Source organism: Lolium perenne, chromosome 5 (assembly GCF_019359855.2).
Source record: "Lolium perenne isolate Kyuss_39 chromosome 5, Kyuss_2.0, whole genome shotgun sequence".
Taxonomy (NCBI): Eukaryota; Viridiplantae; Streptophyta; class Magnoliopsida; order Poales; family Poaceae; genus Lolium; species Lolium perenne.
Window position 1 is genome coordinate 131,158,069 of NC_067248.2, and position 15,217 is coordinate 131,173,285.

At 40.8% G+C, this 15,217-nt stretch overlaps 2 protein-coding genes across 17 annotated transcripts; both read left to right on the top strand.

The window, feature by feature from the left end:
- The first annotated feature begins 3,960 nt into the window (after nt 1-3,960).
- Nucleotides 3,961-15,200, top strand: LOC139831595 (uncharacterized). Its single transcript, XM_071820892.1, has 6 exons — nt 3,961-4,159; nt 4,243-4,331; nt 4,456-4,540; nt 7,343-7,654; nt 7,811-7,987; nt 14,584-15,200. The coding sequence occupies exons 4-6, from the start codon at nt 7,351-7,353 to the stop codon at nt 14,799-14,801; spliced, it is 699 nt and encodes a 232-aa protein (XP_071676993.1). The 5' UTR covers nt 3,961-4,159; nt 4,243-4,331; nt 4,456-4,540; nt 7,343-7,350; the 3' UTR covers nt 14,802-15,200.
- On the top strand, nt 7,988-14,285 carry LOC127302663 (uncharacterized). 16 transcript variants are annotated; one of them, XR_007853048.2, is made up of 10 exons: nt 7,988-8,756; nt 8,843-9,027; nt 9,103-9,371; nt 9,716-9,839; nt 10,033-10,120; nt 10,355-10,408; nt 10,866-10,956; nt 12,075-12,179; nt 12,611-12,698; nt 13,958-14,285. XR_007853048.2 is itself a non-coding variant. In XM_051333193.2 (9 exons), exons 3-9 carry the CDS (start codon nt 9,182-9,184, stop codon nt 14,008-14,010), a joined length of 501 nt encoding a protein of 166 aa, XP_051189153.1. In that variant the 5' UTR covers nt 7,988-8,756; nt 8,843-9,027; nt 9,103-9,181; the 3' UTR covers nt 14,011-14,285. The 16 variants fall into 16 exon arrangements, 11 of the variants coding, with proteins under 11 accessions (XP_051189153.1, XP_051189155.1, XP_051189154.1 ...); XR_007853049.2 differs by having other exon boundaries at nt 9,716-9,817; XR_007853044.2 differs by lacking the exon at nt 10,355-10,408.
- Nucleotides 15,201-15,217: the final 17 nt, after the last annotated feature.

Below are 15,217 nucleotides of genomic sequence, written 5' to 3' on the forward strand. Positions count from 1 at the left end.
TTTGAACTTTTGATGAGAATCATATAAGCTGCCGCTTTTACTGCTTCGACACGAAATTAGTGACTCGTATAACGAACGTACAATTGTACCGGCGCTCAACTCACTGCTACAGTGCTCCCAGTATTTCCTCTAGTCTTTTTTTTGCATGGTAATACCATTCTCATTGATAAATAAAAGACGAGATACAAAGTACGTATACACCGATCTTACAGATCTGAAAAGATAGGATAAACCTATGAGACAAACCAACGCCTATCCATCTTCTTCGGCACCACCGTAGTAGCCACCAAGGAAAAAATGGACAGATCACCTCTTCACCTGAGCTCGACGCGGCTCCATCGCTGATCATCAGCTTTTCGGAACTCCAATATAGTTTGCCATAGGACAAACCATTGTCGTTGAAAGAATCAGACCAGGGCAGCACGTCCCTGGACACGCCATCGAACTTCAGCACTGGCACCCACGCACGACGATGTCGGAGTAGGGAACCAGAACCATCAGCCTTCAACCACGAACCCACCATAAGGTGCACCATCTTCCAGCTGTCACCAGTGCAGACCACCGTCTGCACGTACTCCTGGACGAATCCTCTCTGCTCCACCTTGGCGCCGGAGACAACGCCGCAACAACTAGGACAGAGCAGGAGGAAAAAACCATCTGATGGAGTCATCGCCACCGCCTCGCCGACACCATCCATGAACCCTAAAGCCACCGATCTGAAAGATCTGCAAGCACACATGTCTAAGCATGGTCCATAGCAGCACGTACGAATGTATATACGTAGATTCCACAGCATTTTCCGTCGGGTCGGGGAGACGATGCACAAAGCGTTAGGCATCTGCTGCTTCTTAATGGGCTGGTACTTGGGCCTATTTTTGTTTTGTTTCATTGGGCCTTATTTTCTGGTTTCGTTAGCTCTCACGACCAGGGCCAGGAGGGGCGGCTGCCCCGGCCAGTCCTATAACACCGGTGGAAAAACCTATTTCCCGCCCATTAGCGGGACGTATTAAGCCTCATCCACATGTGCGGATTTAAATGGGGTGACCCAAGTACTTAGATGGGGAAAAATGTTTTTTTCCTGTTGTGGTTTTTGTTTCAAGTCCAATTTTCTGTGGTTTTTAACGGTTTTTGCTGTGTTTCTATGTGGTTTCTTCGGTTTTCTGCTTTTTTGAAATTTGTTCACTAGTTTCAATTATTTTTTTGTTTAGAACAGACATTTGTTCACTTTTAATTTTAGTTAAGTTTCCATTTTTTGTTCAAATTCAAATTTTGTTCACGTAGTTTTGTTTAGAATTGAAAATTGTTTAGGTTCAACTTTTGTTCAGATTTCGAATTTTGTTCAAATTCAATTTTTTATTTTAAAATTTGTTCACATTCAGAAAATAGTTGCCAATTGCTGGGTTCGAACTTGGGTCTCCTCGGTCATGGACCGGAGTTGCAACCAATGAGCTAGTGTTTGGATGGTGCACAAACCAAAAACACATTGTACTTCTTTTGAAGCGCCCGAAAAAATTAATGGGTCACCCACCCGGGATTGCCTTTAGGCGATGCCTCGTCGCTCACGCTAATGATTGGCAAGTAGGCACTCGCTACACCGGCCAGGTCGGTGCCTACAAGGCACCGCATACCCCTAGTCGTGTATTGGGCCTAGTCCATTTCGCTTTTTTCGTATTATGTTTCGTTTTTCGTTTTTTGTTTTCTATTTTCTGATTTCTTTTTTCTTCTTTTTTGTTTTCTTTCTTTTATATTTCTTTTTGTTGAAATTCAAAAAAGTTTGAATTTGAAAAATGTTTAAATTCAAAACTGTTCAAATTTGAAAAACATTCAAATGTGAAAACCGTTCATATTTGAAAAATGTTCAAATTCATCAAATGTTTATACTTAAAAGTGTTAAAAATATGGGCAAACATATATTTTCCAAATTTAAATATGCTTAAATTTGAAAATGTTCAAATATCAAGAGAATGTTCAAATTTCAAGAATATTTAAAAACCAAATACTGAATATTTTCTAAATTCTTTTTTCGAATTTGAACATTTTTCAAATCTTTTGTTTTTTCTTCATATTTTAGATATTGAAAAACAAAAAAAATTAACAAAAAAAGATAAAGTAGAGAAAAAGGAGAATAAAAACGTACCTAATCATGGGCCGCGACCGAAGGTGCCCCGTACACACCGACTAGGTCGGTGACTACTATACACAAACCAGTGCGGTACCGTACCGGCACTGTACACCTTTTGGTAGGCTTTGGGCCAGGCCAACATATATGGTTGCATGTTTATTTTGGGATATTTGTCCTGTTTGTTAGGTTTACGTTTCGATTTTGATGGTTCTTTTGATTTTCGGTTCCTTAAAAATTGATTATTTTTTTCAAAATATAAACGTTTTTCATCTAAGTAATTTCAAACCTAATACATTTTTTACATCTGTGCATTGTAAAAAAACTAAAAAAATAATGAAAATTTTCAAATCTGAAATGTTTGAAATTTGAACAACTTAAAAAATCTAGAAAAAATTCCAAAAATTCAAATCTTTAAGAATCTAATTTTTTTTCAAAATCCCAACATTTTCCAAACATGAACATTTTTCCAAATCTATTTTTTCTAGAAAATTAAGAATTTTAAAACTTTAATTTTTTCGAAATCTGTTTTTTAAATGGAAAAGGTAAAAAAGAAAAAGAAGCAAAAAAAAAGATGGACAACGCAAATTGGGCCCAGCCCATACCTGCACGTGGTGTGCGGCATGGTATATACACCGACCTGCTCGGTGAATAGAATTGGCCCTCGGTGAATCCTATACACCGACCAGGTCCGTGCTTACCAAGCACCGTACACCTTGGTCGGGTATACAGGGCCGGCCCATTTTCGTTTTTTTATTTTATTTTTGTTTTCTGTTTATTCGTTTTCTTTCTTTTTTTTGTTTCTTTTTCTGTTTTATTTTATTTTCTTTCTTTTTTCAAGTTTGAAAAAAAATGTAAAATTTGTATTAATTTTAAAAATGTTCAAACCTATAATTTTTTAAAATTTGAAAAATGTTCAAATTTGAAAAATGTTCAAATTTAAAATTTGTTCAAGTTTAAAAAATGTTCAAATTAAAAAATTGTTCAAACTTAAAAATTGTTCAGATTAAAACATTGTTCAAACTTAAAAATTGTTCAGATTAAAAAATTGTTCAAACTTAAAATTGTTCAAACTTAAAATTTGTTCAAATTTTAAAATGTTTCAAATTTTAAAAAAGCGAAAAACTTAATAAAATTTTCAAATCAGAAATGCTCGATTTTAAAATTTAAAAGTATTCAGATTTTGATAATTTTCAATTTGCAAAATATTCAAATTGTAAAAAAATTAACAGAAAGAAAAGAAACGAAAAAAGAAAAACGTTTACCTCATGTTGTTGGGCTGGCCCCATCAAGCCACGTCGGACCAGCGGTGATTCCTTCGTAGTAACAACCGGTCGGGATCGTGGGCCGGGCCCAACAACAGCCGAAGGGTGTGCGGCTCCTCGCTCGTCACCGACCAGGTCGGTGTAAAGCACCTCCCCTCTAGACCGTGCTTGGTAAAAGTGGGTTTTTTTTATAGGGAATACCGCCAAGAGTGGTAGATAGCCTGGCGAGTGGCGAGCGATTCGGCCGCCAAAGTAGGTTTAGTGTAGTCCTCGGTCAATTCGGTCCGTTTTTCAGCCCATTATAATGTGCTCAGCCCAGGGCCGGCTCTAGGATTTGGAGGGCCCTAGGGCAAATTCTATAAATGGGCCCCATTTAAGCTGCGTGCATGCTAGATGGGCTTAAATTTTTTTCTTCTACCATTTTCTATATGCACTGTAACAAAAATAATGGGTCCCCGTTTTGGTTGGGCCCCGGGCCGTCGCACTTCTCGCCCTGGGCCAGAGCCGGCCCTGGCTCAGCCATCATCTGTAGAGAGCACAAACCCTTGGGCCCTGGCTGGCAGTGGGTCAGTGGCACTCCGCGTCCGCCTCGTAGATGCGACACAGCCACTGCTGCTGCGTGCGACGGTGCGAGGGAGGTGAAGGCGAGGCATACGGTGCGAGGGAGAGAGATTGCTTGTAGGGGAAGAAAGCAGCGTAGACTTCTCGCTTACCAATCCCGATCAGCGAGCGGCGGAGCGCTTGGCTTCTCAACTCCGGCCGGCAACCGCTACAGGTAAAATTACCCTCGGTCCCTTGTGTGCCCTGCCCACCTCACCAGCCTGTGCTCGGCTTGTGACATGAGATGGATTTGGTTAGGCCTCTACGCTGCGCCGGGTGGTCGATCGAACGCGCGGTGGAGCGGAAGCATTGCTCAGCAGAGCCCGTCATCTACGGCGGCAGCGGCGGTAGGGACCCGTATAGTTCGTCGCGCTTCTGGTTTCCGATTCGTTGCACTCGGTTCAGTTCGATTTGCTTCCCCCATTGCGGCTGCTCCCTTCATTCGAACCAAACTTCTGCTATTTTTTGCAGGGTTGCACACGAATTGAGCACTGGACCAGGCATATCAGTCAGGGAAGCAACTTCTGAATTGTGGCCATCCCCATTTTCCAGAGAGGTGCGACATACCTTCCCCATCTTTTGCGCATGTACGCCTGTAGTTTGTTCGCTAAACTGTTGGATTGATGTTGTTTTTGGAGAACCACGGTCATATGCTGCTCTGCTCATCTGTGGTCAGCTACTCAGGTTCCCGAATTTTATTCTGACAAAAACATTTGCAGCATTATCTCAAAAAACTGTGTACATTTTTTGTTAGGGTATTTCTGCAGCTACTTAAGTTCTGATTATAATGCTACCATATTGTGACGAAACCATGATGTGAGCCTTAAATTTCTAGTGTACAAACATCTGGCCATGCTCTAAGTACTACAAAACCATACCAGATAGTTACTGTTTAGAAGCCTTAATACATGTTGATTCCACCATCACAGGTCTTTCGTGGCAATTTATATTGAATAACTGGAATCGGTTTTCCAGTAATGTGCTAATTGCTAAAACAAGTGTAACACCAGTTATTGTTTACAAATATGTCTGGAATGTTAAGCGCAAACCCTTGCGAACATGTACTATCAATTATCTGAGAAGTTACAAATCCCAGAGTCGTGTTAAGTACTCATTGGCATGTCATCTTACGGAGAGTTACTTTCTGTCAAGTACACCTTACAAGTAGTACTGTGCCATATTAGGAACCACTAGTAATGATTTTGGTATGCCATCTTATTGATGTTCTTCAGTAAGAAATGCCTACCTTTTACCTTCAAGTAAGCCCAAACATGCATTTTCGTGAACTTTTGTTTCGTGCTCCTTTTATTGGATTCTTCCTGCCATATCATGCCAATAATGTTAAAGAGAAGGTTCTTATTCCATCCAAAGATGCTGCAACACCAGGACGATATGCATGTTTAGGGACTGTACGCCGAATAGCTAACTGTACCCAGCCAGCGATATGGTATATCTTAGATACCCTCTTTTGGTTAAACCTGAATGTAGACTGTAGTATGCTTGAATTTGAAGATATAAGCCTTGGCATATTCATATATTTCTTACTCTCTTGCATTAGATTAAATATTTACCACATACACTGAATGTTGGCTGTCGTTTCCGTAAGTTCTTGTAGAGGGGGAAACTATGGGGAGGCTCGAAAATAAAATGATATCTTATATATGATTGATAATCAGTAGTTACCGTTGAGTCGCTATATGCATTTACTGTGCCAGCATTTTCTGACTTTTCATCCTTTCCATATGTCAGTGACATTCGGCTTGCTTTTGGAGGTGAATTTTGTTTCCGAGGATAATCTCTTTAAAATTTCCCTGTTTTTGGTTTAAATATAGCTTTATCTGTCCAAAATTATATTCTTCATTTTTATATTTTCATTAAGTAATCGATCAGTGTACACCATCGTTTTTGTTTTTAGTTGAAATCTTTGTAGAAGAGATACTAAAAGGGCATAACCAGGCTAGTGCACAGCTATCTACCCTGAGAAGGAGCAGTAACAGCCAAGAATTTCTGCATATCGTATCACTGATTTAAAATATATTGCTATTTCTGCACCACTTTCTGAATTAATCATTAGGAATCTACAAAACACCTTTTGCTTAAACCTGAATGTAGACTGTAGTATGCTTGAATTTGAAGATGTAAGCCTTGAAATATTCATATATTTCGTACTCTCTTGCATGAGATTAAATATTTACCACATATGCTGAATGTTGGCTGATATTTGTATCGTTTCCTTAAGTACCTGTAGAGGGGGAAACTGTGGGGGAGGCTCCACAATAAAATGATATTTTATATATTCCCTCCGTCCATAAAAGAATGTTGGAGGTTTGTTTAAATTCGGATGTATCTATACATTGAAGAGTATCGCTTATAATTTCTCTATGTTTGGCTTAAATGTAGCTTTATCTGTCCAAAATTTTCTTCTTGATTTTTTAGATTTTCATTAAGTAATCAATCAGTATACACTACTCTTTTTGTTTTTAGTTGAAATCTTGGTAGAAGAGATACTAAAAGAGCATATCCAGGCTAGTGCAGAGCTATGTACCCTGAGAAGGAGCAGTAACAGCCAAGAATTTCTGCATATCGTATCACCGTTTTAAAATATATTGCTATTTGTGCACCACTTTCTGAATTAATCATTAGGAATCTATAAATCACCTTTTCTACAATTACTTGAAATCGGTAGTTGTAATTAATACTAACGTTCAGGAAGTTTATAGTGCATATATTTAAATTTAAGGAGTGATTTCTGCTAGATGAGAGAAACATCATTTGCAGTTTCTTCATTACAATGCAATCATGAAGATAACTTTAATTGTTTTAGTGGCAATCAGATTTGATTGGTACTTGCTATACGTCATGCCAAATGATGGATATAAAAAATTGATGATTATGGTGCCATGTTGTTTTTCCCTTCAGATGAACCTTGCTTCCACTACCACAATGCTTTTTCTAGTGAAATGGTCATGATGATTGCATTACAGAGTAACGAGTTTTCTTTGGTTCCTGTGATCACAGTATTCTAAGTTGTCAATAATTGTGCTACTTACTCCGCTTTCCTGAGCTTACTATGCCACTCCTTCAATTGTCACATGGCTTGTTTCTATAACTCAGTTTGGTATACAGTCATTTAATTCCTGGGTCAAGGCGAGGCTTGATCCTTACTGCAAATTTCTTGCTGATACCTCTAGCCTATTTCTAAGTTACACTTTCTGACTTCTCAAGATTGACAGTTTGGCAGCAACTCTAACATGCTTAGGAAAGGATGACTTCTTATTTTTGTTAAACTAGTTAGTTCTTCTGTATGTAATTATTAGTCTAGTTATGAATATGATGTTCTTTTCCCCTGCTTTGACAGTATCCAGAATGTGGGTCCGTGTGTTCGCCATCCTTCTGTTCGCCTCCCAAGTCTTATCTGCCAAACTTGATGCTCGCGATGTGGTGGGGAGTTGTCGCTACGAGAAGACTAGTGTTGCTGTGCTCACTTGCCTACAACCGGGTGGGAAATGGAGTCCGCCATCAACGGCATGCTGCAAGGCGTTGCTGTATGCCATTGATCAGTTACCGGGAAGTGGTGAGAGCGGAGCGTGCTGCCTGTGCCGTCAGGGAAAGGACAAGCATATTGTTAATGTTAACAGATGGACGTTTCCTTTCACATCATGCTATCGAGGTACACATTTTCTGTCATCTTTGTTCAGACTTTGTATACAGAAAATCTGGTCTAGATAATATGTACAGTAACTGTTAATATGACAATCAGCTAGGGTAAACAAATTTAAAATTCTCAAAGCTATACATTAATGCCTTGTTGTTTTCTTTCAACCAGTTTGTCCAGGTAACAAAGGAACATCTTCTACCCAGAAAGATCGCCCAGTGGTACACGCGCATGGAGCAAGCAACACCATCTTCATGATAATTACTTCTATAAATGTTCCTAGACTACCCGGCCAACCAGGCCATCTGAAAGGGGCAACCTTCGTAGATCGTTGGATCAGCTCTGAACAGTGAAAATCTCCTCCCACTTTTCACTTCAGCCGTTGGATGAAGTAAAAACCTTTCCCACTCGTTTAGCTTCTAAAAGCTTCCATGACGCCTGGGACCAGCTATGTGCGGGGCCCGACGGCGAGAGGCAGAGACGCCCGATTGTTCGGTCGCGTTCTTTTTCCTCTCCGCATGCCAGGGGTGAAACCCTAGATCGCTGCTCCAATCGCCGGCCATAGTGTCGTCTGGATGCGGCAGCGTCTGGGCGTCTCTCTCTCCCTCCCCAATCCCGTCTCTCCTCCTCCGCCCCTCTCTCCCCGCCCCAGCCGCATGTGAGTCCGGAGAGGGCACTCCCAGGCCGGAGGAGGGTGGAGGCGAACGGATGGAGCGGGATGGATGACCACGACGGGGACGGCCGGGGTCGTGGGCTGCAGGAGCAAGCATGGAGGGCGGCGGCGCGCCGGCTTGAGAAGGTCATCCACAGGGGGCTGGGCTCGAGATCTTCTTCTCTGGTTCGTTATCTACTCCGCCATTAACAGTTGCTAGACGAGACAGATAAGAGCTGCAGATCTCGTCAAAAAATTGGTTGTTCCCTTCTTCTTCCATGCTGATTCAGGGCTCTAGGCGTGGAGTTCAGGGATGGAGCGTCGGCCGTCCCCCGTCGACCGGGTCGGCGGCAGAGTAGGCGCTTACGCGTGCCATCGATTTCGTCCAGCGGCGGAGAGAGGAAGCAAACGAGCGGCGACGGCTGGTGCGCGCGCCCTCGATTTCATCCTCGGCACAGGCCTGAGGTTCGTCTTGCTTCTCCCTCCTCTCGTTCTCTGTCTCTTCCTCTCCGTCTATCTCTCAATCTCTTTTCTCTCCCCCGATCCGCCAGCCGCCGCTGCTCTTCTCCCTGTCCGACTCCCTGTGACCGCCGGCCGTGGCTTGGGTCGCCGCAGACTCTCACTTGGACGGTGGACCCCGACCACGGAGCTTGCTCCTGGATGGGATTGAGCTGCGCAAGGCTGGTAGCAGGATCCGGAGCCGCGCGGGACACCAGGGAGTCGCGCGACGCGTAAGGTCAACAATCTCTCTTCTCACGGCTTGAACTGATGGATGGTGCTAATTTGATGTTGCCTGCCATAATTTATGAAGGTGTCTTCAGGATCGATGATTCATCTACCGCAAGAAAATACGCAGATCGGTGCTTCGGTGGTGCTTCAGACAAGATGACATGAAAAGTCCTACTAATCAGAGTTCAGATATTTTTTAATCCCTCTATGCATGCTCTGGTGCGTGGTTCTCATCGAATCTTCAGGTTTCCATCTACTTGCAGGCAAACAAATTGGCAGAACTGCAGAAGCAGCTAAATTGGTCGGATCTAAAAAAAAAGACTTCTTCCTTGGGTTTTACTTTGGACATATGTACGTTGGCATCTCCATCTTTGTTTTATTCATCGGTTTGATCCACATGGTGGTGTTTGCATCATTGCTTAAGTTCTGGCCATGCATTTGTGCGTACATTATGATCAAATAGCTAACATAAATCAGATGGTTTGCTAAAGTTAATTACTTGGAGGGGGCTCTATTAATCCCTACTTCCTAATAGATGTCTAAAATTTTGCATAGTCTTGATTTCTTATTAAACTTATAACCCTTACTTTTCAATAGCTGACAAAATAAGCATGTCTGTTGCTTTGGTCTTTTCCTTTGCAGACCCGGCTGTTTATTTAGTAGTGTGTCTGATAGTGAGTTTTTTCCATTCTCAGTGCAGGTGTGAAAAAATTATTTTGTATTGCATTGGGTGTATATGCTGACTCCAACTCAAATCTGTAATCTCAAGGATGAATAGAGATGCAGTGAGAGAAAAAGTTCGTTTTGATTTCAGAATAGGTTTATATATTTTCCTCTTTTCATTTAAACCTACAACTTTATATATGGTCTGACAAATAATGTATGTGTCCGGTTCCAAATTCAGCTATCTAGCATTACTGCGACAGCCAAGAGCATGGGTGGAAGCAAGTCCATAAGTTGCTGCTATTTACAAAAGTCTTCATCTAATTCTTGTGATTTCTGCGCTTTACAGAAGTCAGAGCTACCGGGCCTGGAGAAATTCGCCGCGGTGCGCCAAGACCACCTTCGTCTCCGTCTACTTCTCAAACCTCATCCGGAAGGTTCACCCTTCTTCCTTTGTGTGTGGTTAATGAGAATGGAAATGCGTGTTTTTGGCGCTTTGATATGATCGATTTGCTTGTACCTGCGTTGTGTGTACTCTAATTGGGCTGATTTTCCCTGTAACATATAGTGATTCCGTGAACTTTTTGTTCCATCGTATTCTGTGCCCAGTCTGATCACTCTCTGAATTTGCGTACTGATTCACATCTATTTTGCCTTTGATTGGTGTCTAGGTAGTTTTCAGTAGAAAGTTCAAAGGAGTGTGCAAATTCTCCAATAATTTTATGGTGCGCTTACTTAAGCTGAAACATTTACTAATCTTGGTTCAGATCTATTTTGCATTTGCTTGACTAAAACTTGTGCTTCATGCATTGAAGAAGCACTACAGTTTTTGTTTTTCGCTTGATTCTTCCGAATGGACCCTACAAGGATTCCACGAATCAAATATAAGGATCCAAAGGACAAGTTAAATGCCACCTATGTAGAGCTTATGGATTTCCTGCATTGTAGCTCAGAGCAAATGTCCTAAACCAACACTCAATTTTCATTTATATCGGTAGCTCCGTGTTTATAGTAGGTAAAAGACCAATCGGCACATTAGATTTGCCTTCACTATTTCCAATTTTTTCGGGAATGACCAACTTCCAGAGCCTTTGGTATCTGAAGCAATATGGGGGAATGCATTTTAAGTTGAAATGTCAATATTATGCTGTAACTCATGATTTTCCTATGTAATATATGCAGGTTTCAATCTCAAGTCATTCCATCATTTTACATCAAGTTCCTGTAGGACACGTTGGGGTAGGAGGTGCTCTTTTGAAAACCAACACTGCAGGTAGTTTTTTGTTCAAATGTTTCTTGGCTTTATTTTCTGTTTGATTGCCTTTTCATCTGAAGTTGTCATTTATTATTATTACCCAGTTTGAGCCACTACAGGTTACACTCTGTAATACCCTTTTTTAACGTATGATACCTAAATTCCTGATGATTTGTTTTTTGCTTCCTCTGAAATCCGCTACTGCTCATCCGTAAATTATGAGGTTGTTTAACTGTTTCAATCAATCTATTGTGTTGGTAGCTCAGCCTTGATGGTTCAGATCAAGTACACAACAACTTCAGTGTTGCGACTATTAAGACATCAGCTTGCACAATTTATTATTGATGCTGTCAGTAGGAGATAAAAGAAATTAAGTCTCATGTCTGTAGGAGATAAAAGAAAGATTTTGCCTATATGGAATTAACCATCATTCTTCCTCATTCCACTTCTGTTACGGGGAAGCCTGTATTTTGGCTCACCTGAAAGTACACAATCCAGCATATTAGGCCATCCAAGAAGCCTGTCAGATCGATTAAAACATGTTATGTTGAGGTTAGCTCAGTACAACGGTGGACTAAATCTAAAAAAATCAAAACATTAACTAACAAGTAGGGATGATCTGTACAGTAATGAAATATGGGTCTCAAGCTAGAAACTTAGCGCTTCCACAATTATATCTCCCAATTAAACCATGTTAGTAACCTCTAGAAGACGACTAAAATGTTATTGTTGTCTTGTTCATACCGCAACAATTTTTTGGCTTGATACTCGCTTACATGAGCCTAAGATTTCCATTCTTTCAAATCCTCTCTTCTAATGATCCTCACATCCTGTGGTGGTCACTGAAACTGACTCTCCACTGATAATATGATTTTAATTCGGTTGAATTGGCTTTGATCCATCCAGACCATATTACTTTTTATATTATGTCTCCAGACAACATTACTTTTTCAACGCGATTATTTAGTAAGAATAATGCACTTGGCTCCATGTTTCTTGCAGCCATATTTCTGCATAGGAACTTTGGATTGTTGAGAATGGGTATCTCTTCTGGGTAATATTTACCCACCAGTGGATCCATCAAATTTGCTTCTACTCAGTCTTCACTAATTCTTGTGATTTTCTGAGTTGTACAGAACTTGGAGCTGCCGGGCCTAGAGAAATTCACTGCGTTGAGCCAAGACCACCCGCATCTCCATCAATCTGTCCAGTGGCAAAGTCACGCCAACCTCATCCAGAAGGTACACTCTTATTCCTTTGTTTGTGGTTAATGAAAATGGAGGTGTGTGTTTTCTGGGTTTTGATAGGATCGATTACCTTGTACCTGTGTTGTGTGTACTCTTCCTGGGATGAGTATGCTTAAACATGTGCCTTCATGTCTTAGTAATTCCCTGTAACATGTATATTCCATGAACTATTTGTTCCATCATATTCTGCACCCAGGCTGGTCACACTTTGAGTGATGTGCCAAGATGCTCAAAACAAGCTTTGCGATCTTGCTAGGCAGAAATCTGCAGAAGAAACTTTTACCATCTACATGACACAAAGAACTTACTGATATGCCAATAGTTATGATTTCAGAAAAAAGTCTGAAAGATGGGGGTAGATAATAATCTGACATGCAAGCTTAATTACTTTGCTGCTGACATGCTATCTTGTCATTATGTCATAGCTTGGTCAAAAGAAGAAAGTGCAAACGGTGGCTTATGATTTCTACCTCGATGCATGCCCCGGTAGGCAAAACGACATGAAAATATAAGGTAGGGTGGATTAGTGTTAATGCAATTTTGTTGTCAAGGTAATGGCTCATGCTACAAAGGTTTTATGAAATGAGTGCGTCTGCAGCAGTAGGATCAAATGCACCAGTATGAAACTGGGCCTAACCATGTTGTATGTTCTTTCTAGGAGATCAGAGCATGTTTCCTTTTTTTCCATGCCTACATCTCGATGTAGGTAATGCTATTTTTATTTGGCCGTGATATTATTATTAGCGTAAGGATCATTTGGTGAAAAAACATATCAGCCTTCTCTCTAATAAGTAAACTTAATAGTATGTTATAGTGCATCATTACCATACAAAGCAATCTGACTTGACAAGTGGATGTTATAATTTCTGTTTGCTTGAAATGGGAGTTGAGGGTTGATTTGTGCAATATTTGGCTATGGTTATTCTATTACAAGTGCATATCCCGCATTTGATTGATTTACTGGAAAACTTGCATTGAAATTAGATAATGGTTTCTTGCACACCACTTTCCTTTCTCCGGATGCCATATAATAATAACAGCTACACAGTTCAACATGATGCCATATAATGCTTGATAAGATCAGATTTGTTTTCTCTACAGAAATCTGAAGGCACTATATAAGCATGTGTTATTCTAAGTTTAACGAGAGATGAACTTTTTCTGTTTGGAACAAGTAGCGTTGTTCATGGCTTAGTGATCAAGATAAAAGTTCATTCCTCTTTGTTTCAAGGGTGTGGTAACCTTTTCATTCTTGATATAGTATTTGAACCCTTCTACTCTATCAAAAGGTTGTTTTCCTCTTTGGAAGTTCAATGGTATTATCTAATTAAGCTCCTTAACGGGGATAAGTTATTTATAACTTCATATTTCTATTTCCTTTGTCGTACCAAGGCACACCAATTGTGATATCTTAGCTGAACTCTGAGTTGGAGAAAGCACATATAATAGTACTATTACCAATTGTGATATCTTAGCTGAACTCTGAGTTGGAGAAAGCACATATAATAGTACTATTATGAATATATACTGCGCAAACACATAGGTATTGTATATGAGGTTCCATTATACTCACTGATGTTCCATCTGCTTTCAATTTCATGAGATGATGTGCGATTAAAAAACAACTCTGCAGTAGTTGTGGTACTTAAGAGTCATGCTATTATGGTGCTTCACCTTCCTTTTATATGTCTGTATCCAATTTTTATACAAAGTCTTTGCAGTGAACTTTTTAATCACATTCAGTTATTCCTTCCGTCGTGCGATCTTTTCAGCTCAAGAGCTCTTACCAGACCAATATCTCTATGCGTTGGACATTGTCTACTAACAGTATGTGAAGATAGCGAGGATTGCTACCGGAGCATGGCCGCTTGCGCTGGTTAACGAATGAGCACAGATGTGACAGTTAATAGAAAATCCGTGTTGCCCGAGACCAAGCTCAAGGACGGGGATAGAGTTGAAGTGAGGTTTTCTCTGCATATTAGCCGGAGTAATTTATCAGGTTGGCTACCACCTCCTAAATTTGTAAATAATGAAACCATCTGGTAGTAATTTGTGCTGCAAATATAAGTTTTCATGCAATAAATTCAAGTTTGAATTGCATACTCGTGCCTCTGCTTCCTGAGTTTATACATAGTGCTATTGTCAGCAGGACAATGTTATTGGACATTCTCTAAATTTCCGTAGAATTTACATGCGAATTCCACCCCTTTGCGTTGGGGACGGAGTTGTTATAACCCTGAAGCCCATTTATAATAGTTTCTGGTTTACGTGGTACTGGTTAAGTGGGTTAAAATTTCGAACCAAACTTTTTATCCTCTTGCTCGCAATAAATACAATCAAAGCTGAATCTTATAGTTTAGATTTTGCCATTTGCGCGATAGCGCAACCGGTCATCTAGTGTGTATAGCCGCTGCTGTGGTCTGCCTGGTGCTGCTCGTTTGCTGCTGGTACTTGTGGTGGGCTAAGCCAGCAGCAAATTCGACCAAATCATCTCAGTCTGCTGGCGGACCGTTTCTGGAGGCTGCAGAGCACAGGAGATTGTCGTCCGGCCGTCGTGACTCTGCGCAGCTAAAACTACGCAGGACGTCGTCTTCCCGATCATCGCCCAACAGTTAAGGGGCTCTGAACCATGGCTCAGAATTACTGGTGTTTCAGTTGAAGGACGTGCAGAAAGTGTTACTGCTTCAGAGAACCACATTCGTACCAGCATGCTATCGCAAGGGGAAAACAGAATACTATCCATATATATGACAACTCGGCGCATTTTACAATAGCACTAGACCGAGGGTTATGAAATTGTGCGATCTCTGCAGTTCTCATTGAACTAGTATGGTGCTGAAGTTTTGTTTGAATCCGGCTCGAATTCATACTTCCACTTTGTTGAAGATATGCTTTTTTTTTCTTTAACTGGATTTGTGGAAGAAAGGTTAACTTTGTAAGTAGGTCAGGGATAAGTTGCGTATCAAGGCTCCAGAACTCGAACAAAACATAATCGTGGATGAACTGGAGTCTGCCCGGTGGGGGCACCGCTG

Bases quoted from the DNA above. Each gene is read 5' to 3' on its own strand.
- LOC139831595 (XM_071820892.1), top strand. From the start codon at position 7,351: ATGTGGGTCCGTGTGTTCGCCATCCTTCTGTTCGCCTCCCAAGTCTTA. The intron at 7,655-7,810 runs GTACACATTTTC...TCTTTCAACCAG, and splicing joins TTTCACATCATGCTATCGAG to TTTGTCCAGGTAACAAAGGA. The intron at 7,988-14,583 runs AGTGAAAATCTC...CCGGTCATCTAG, and splicing joins TCGTTGGATCAGCTCTGAAC to TGTGTATAGCCGCTGCTGTG.
- LOC127302663 (XM_071819986.1), top strand. From the start codon at position 9,232: ATGCTCTGGTGCGTGGTTCTCATCGAATCTTCAGGTTTCCATCTACTT. The intron at 10,121-10,354 runs GTTCACCCTTCT...ATTGGTGTCTAG, and splicing joins TCTCAAACCTCATCCGGAAG to GTAGTTTTCAGTAGAAAGTT. The intron at 12,180-13,957 runs GTACACTCTTAT...CGATCTTTTCAG, and splicing joins ACGCCAACCTCATCCAGAAG to CTCAAGAGCTCTTACCAGAC.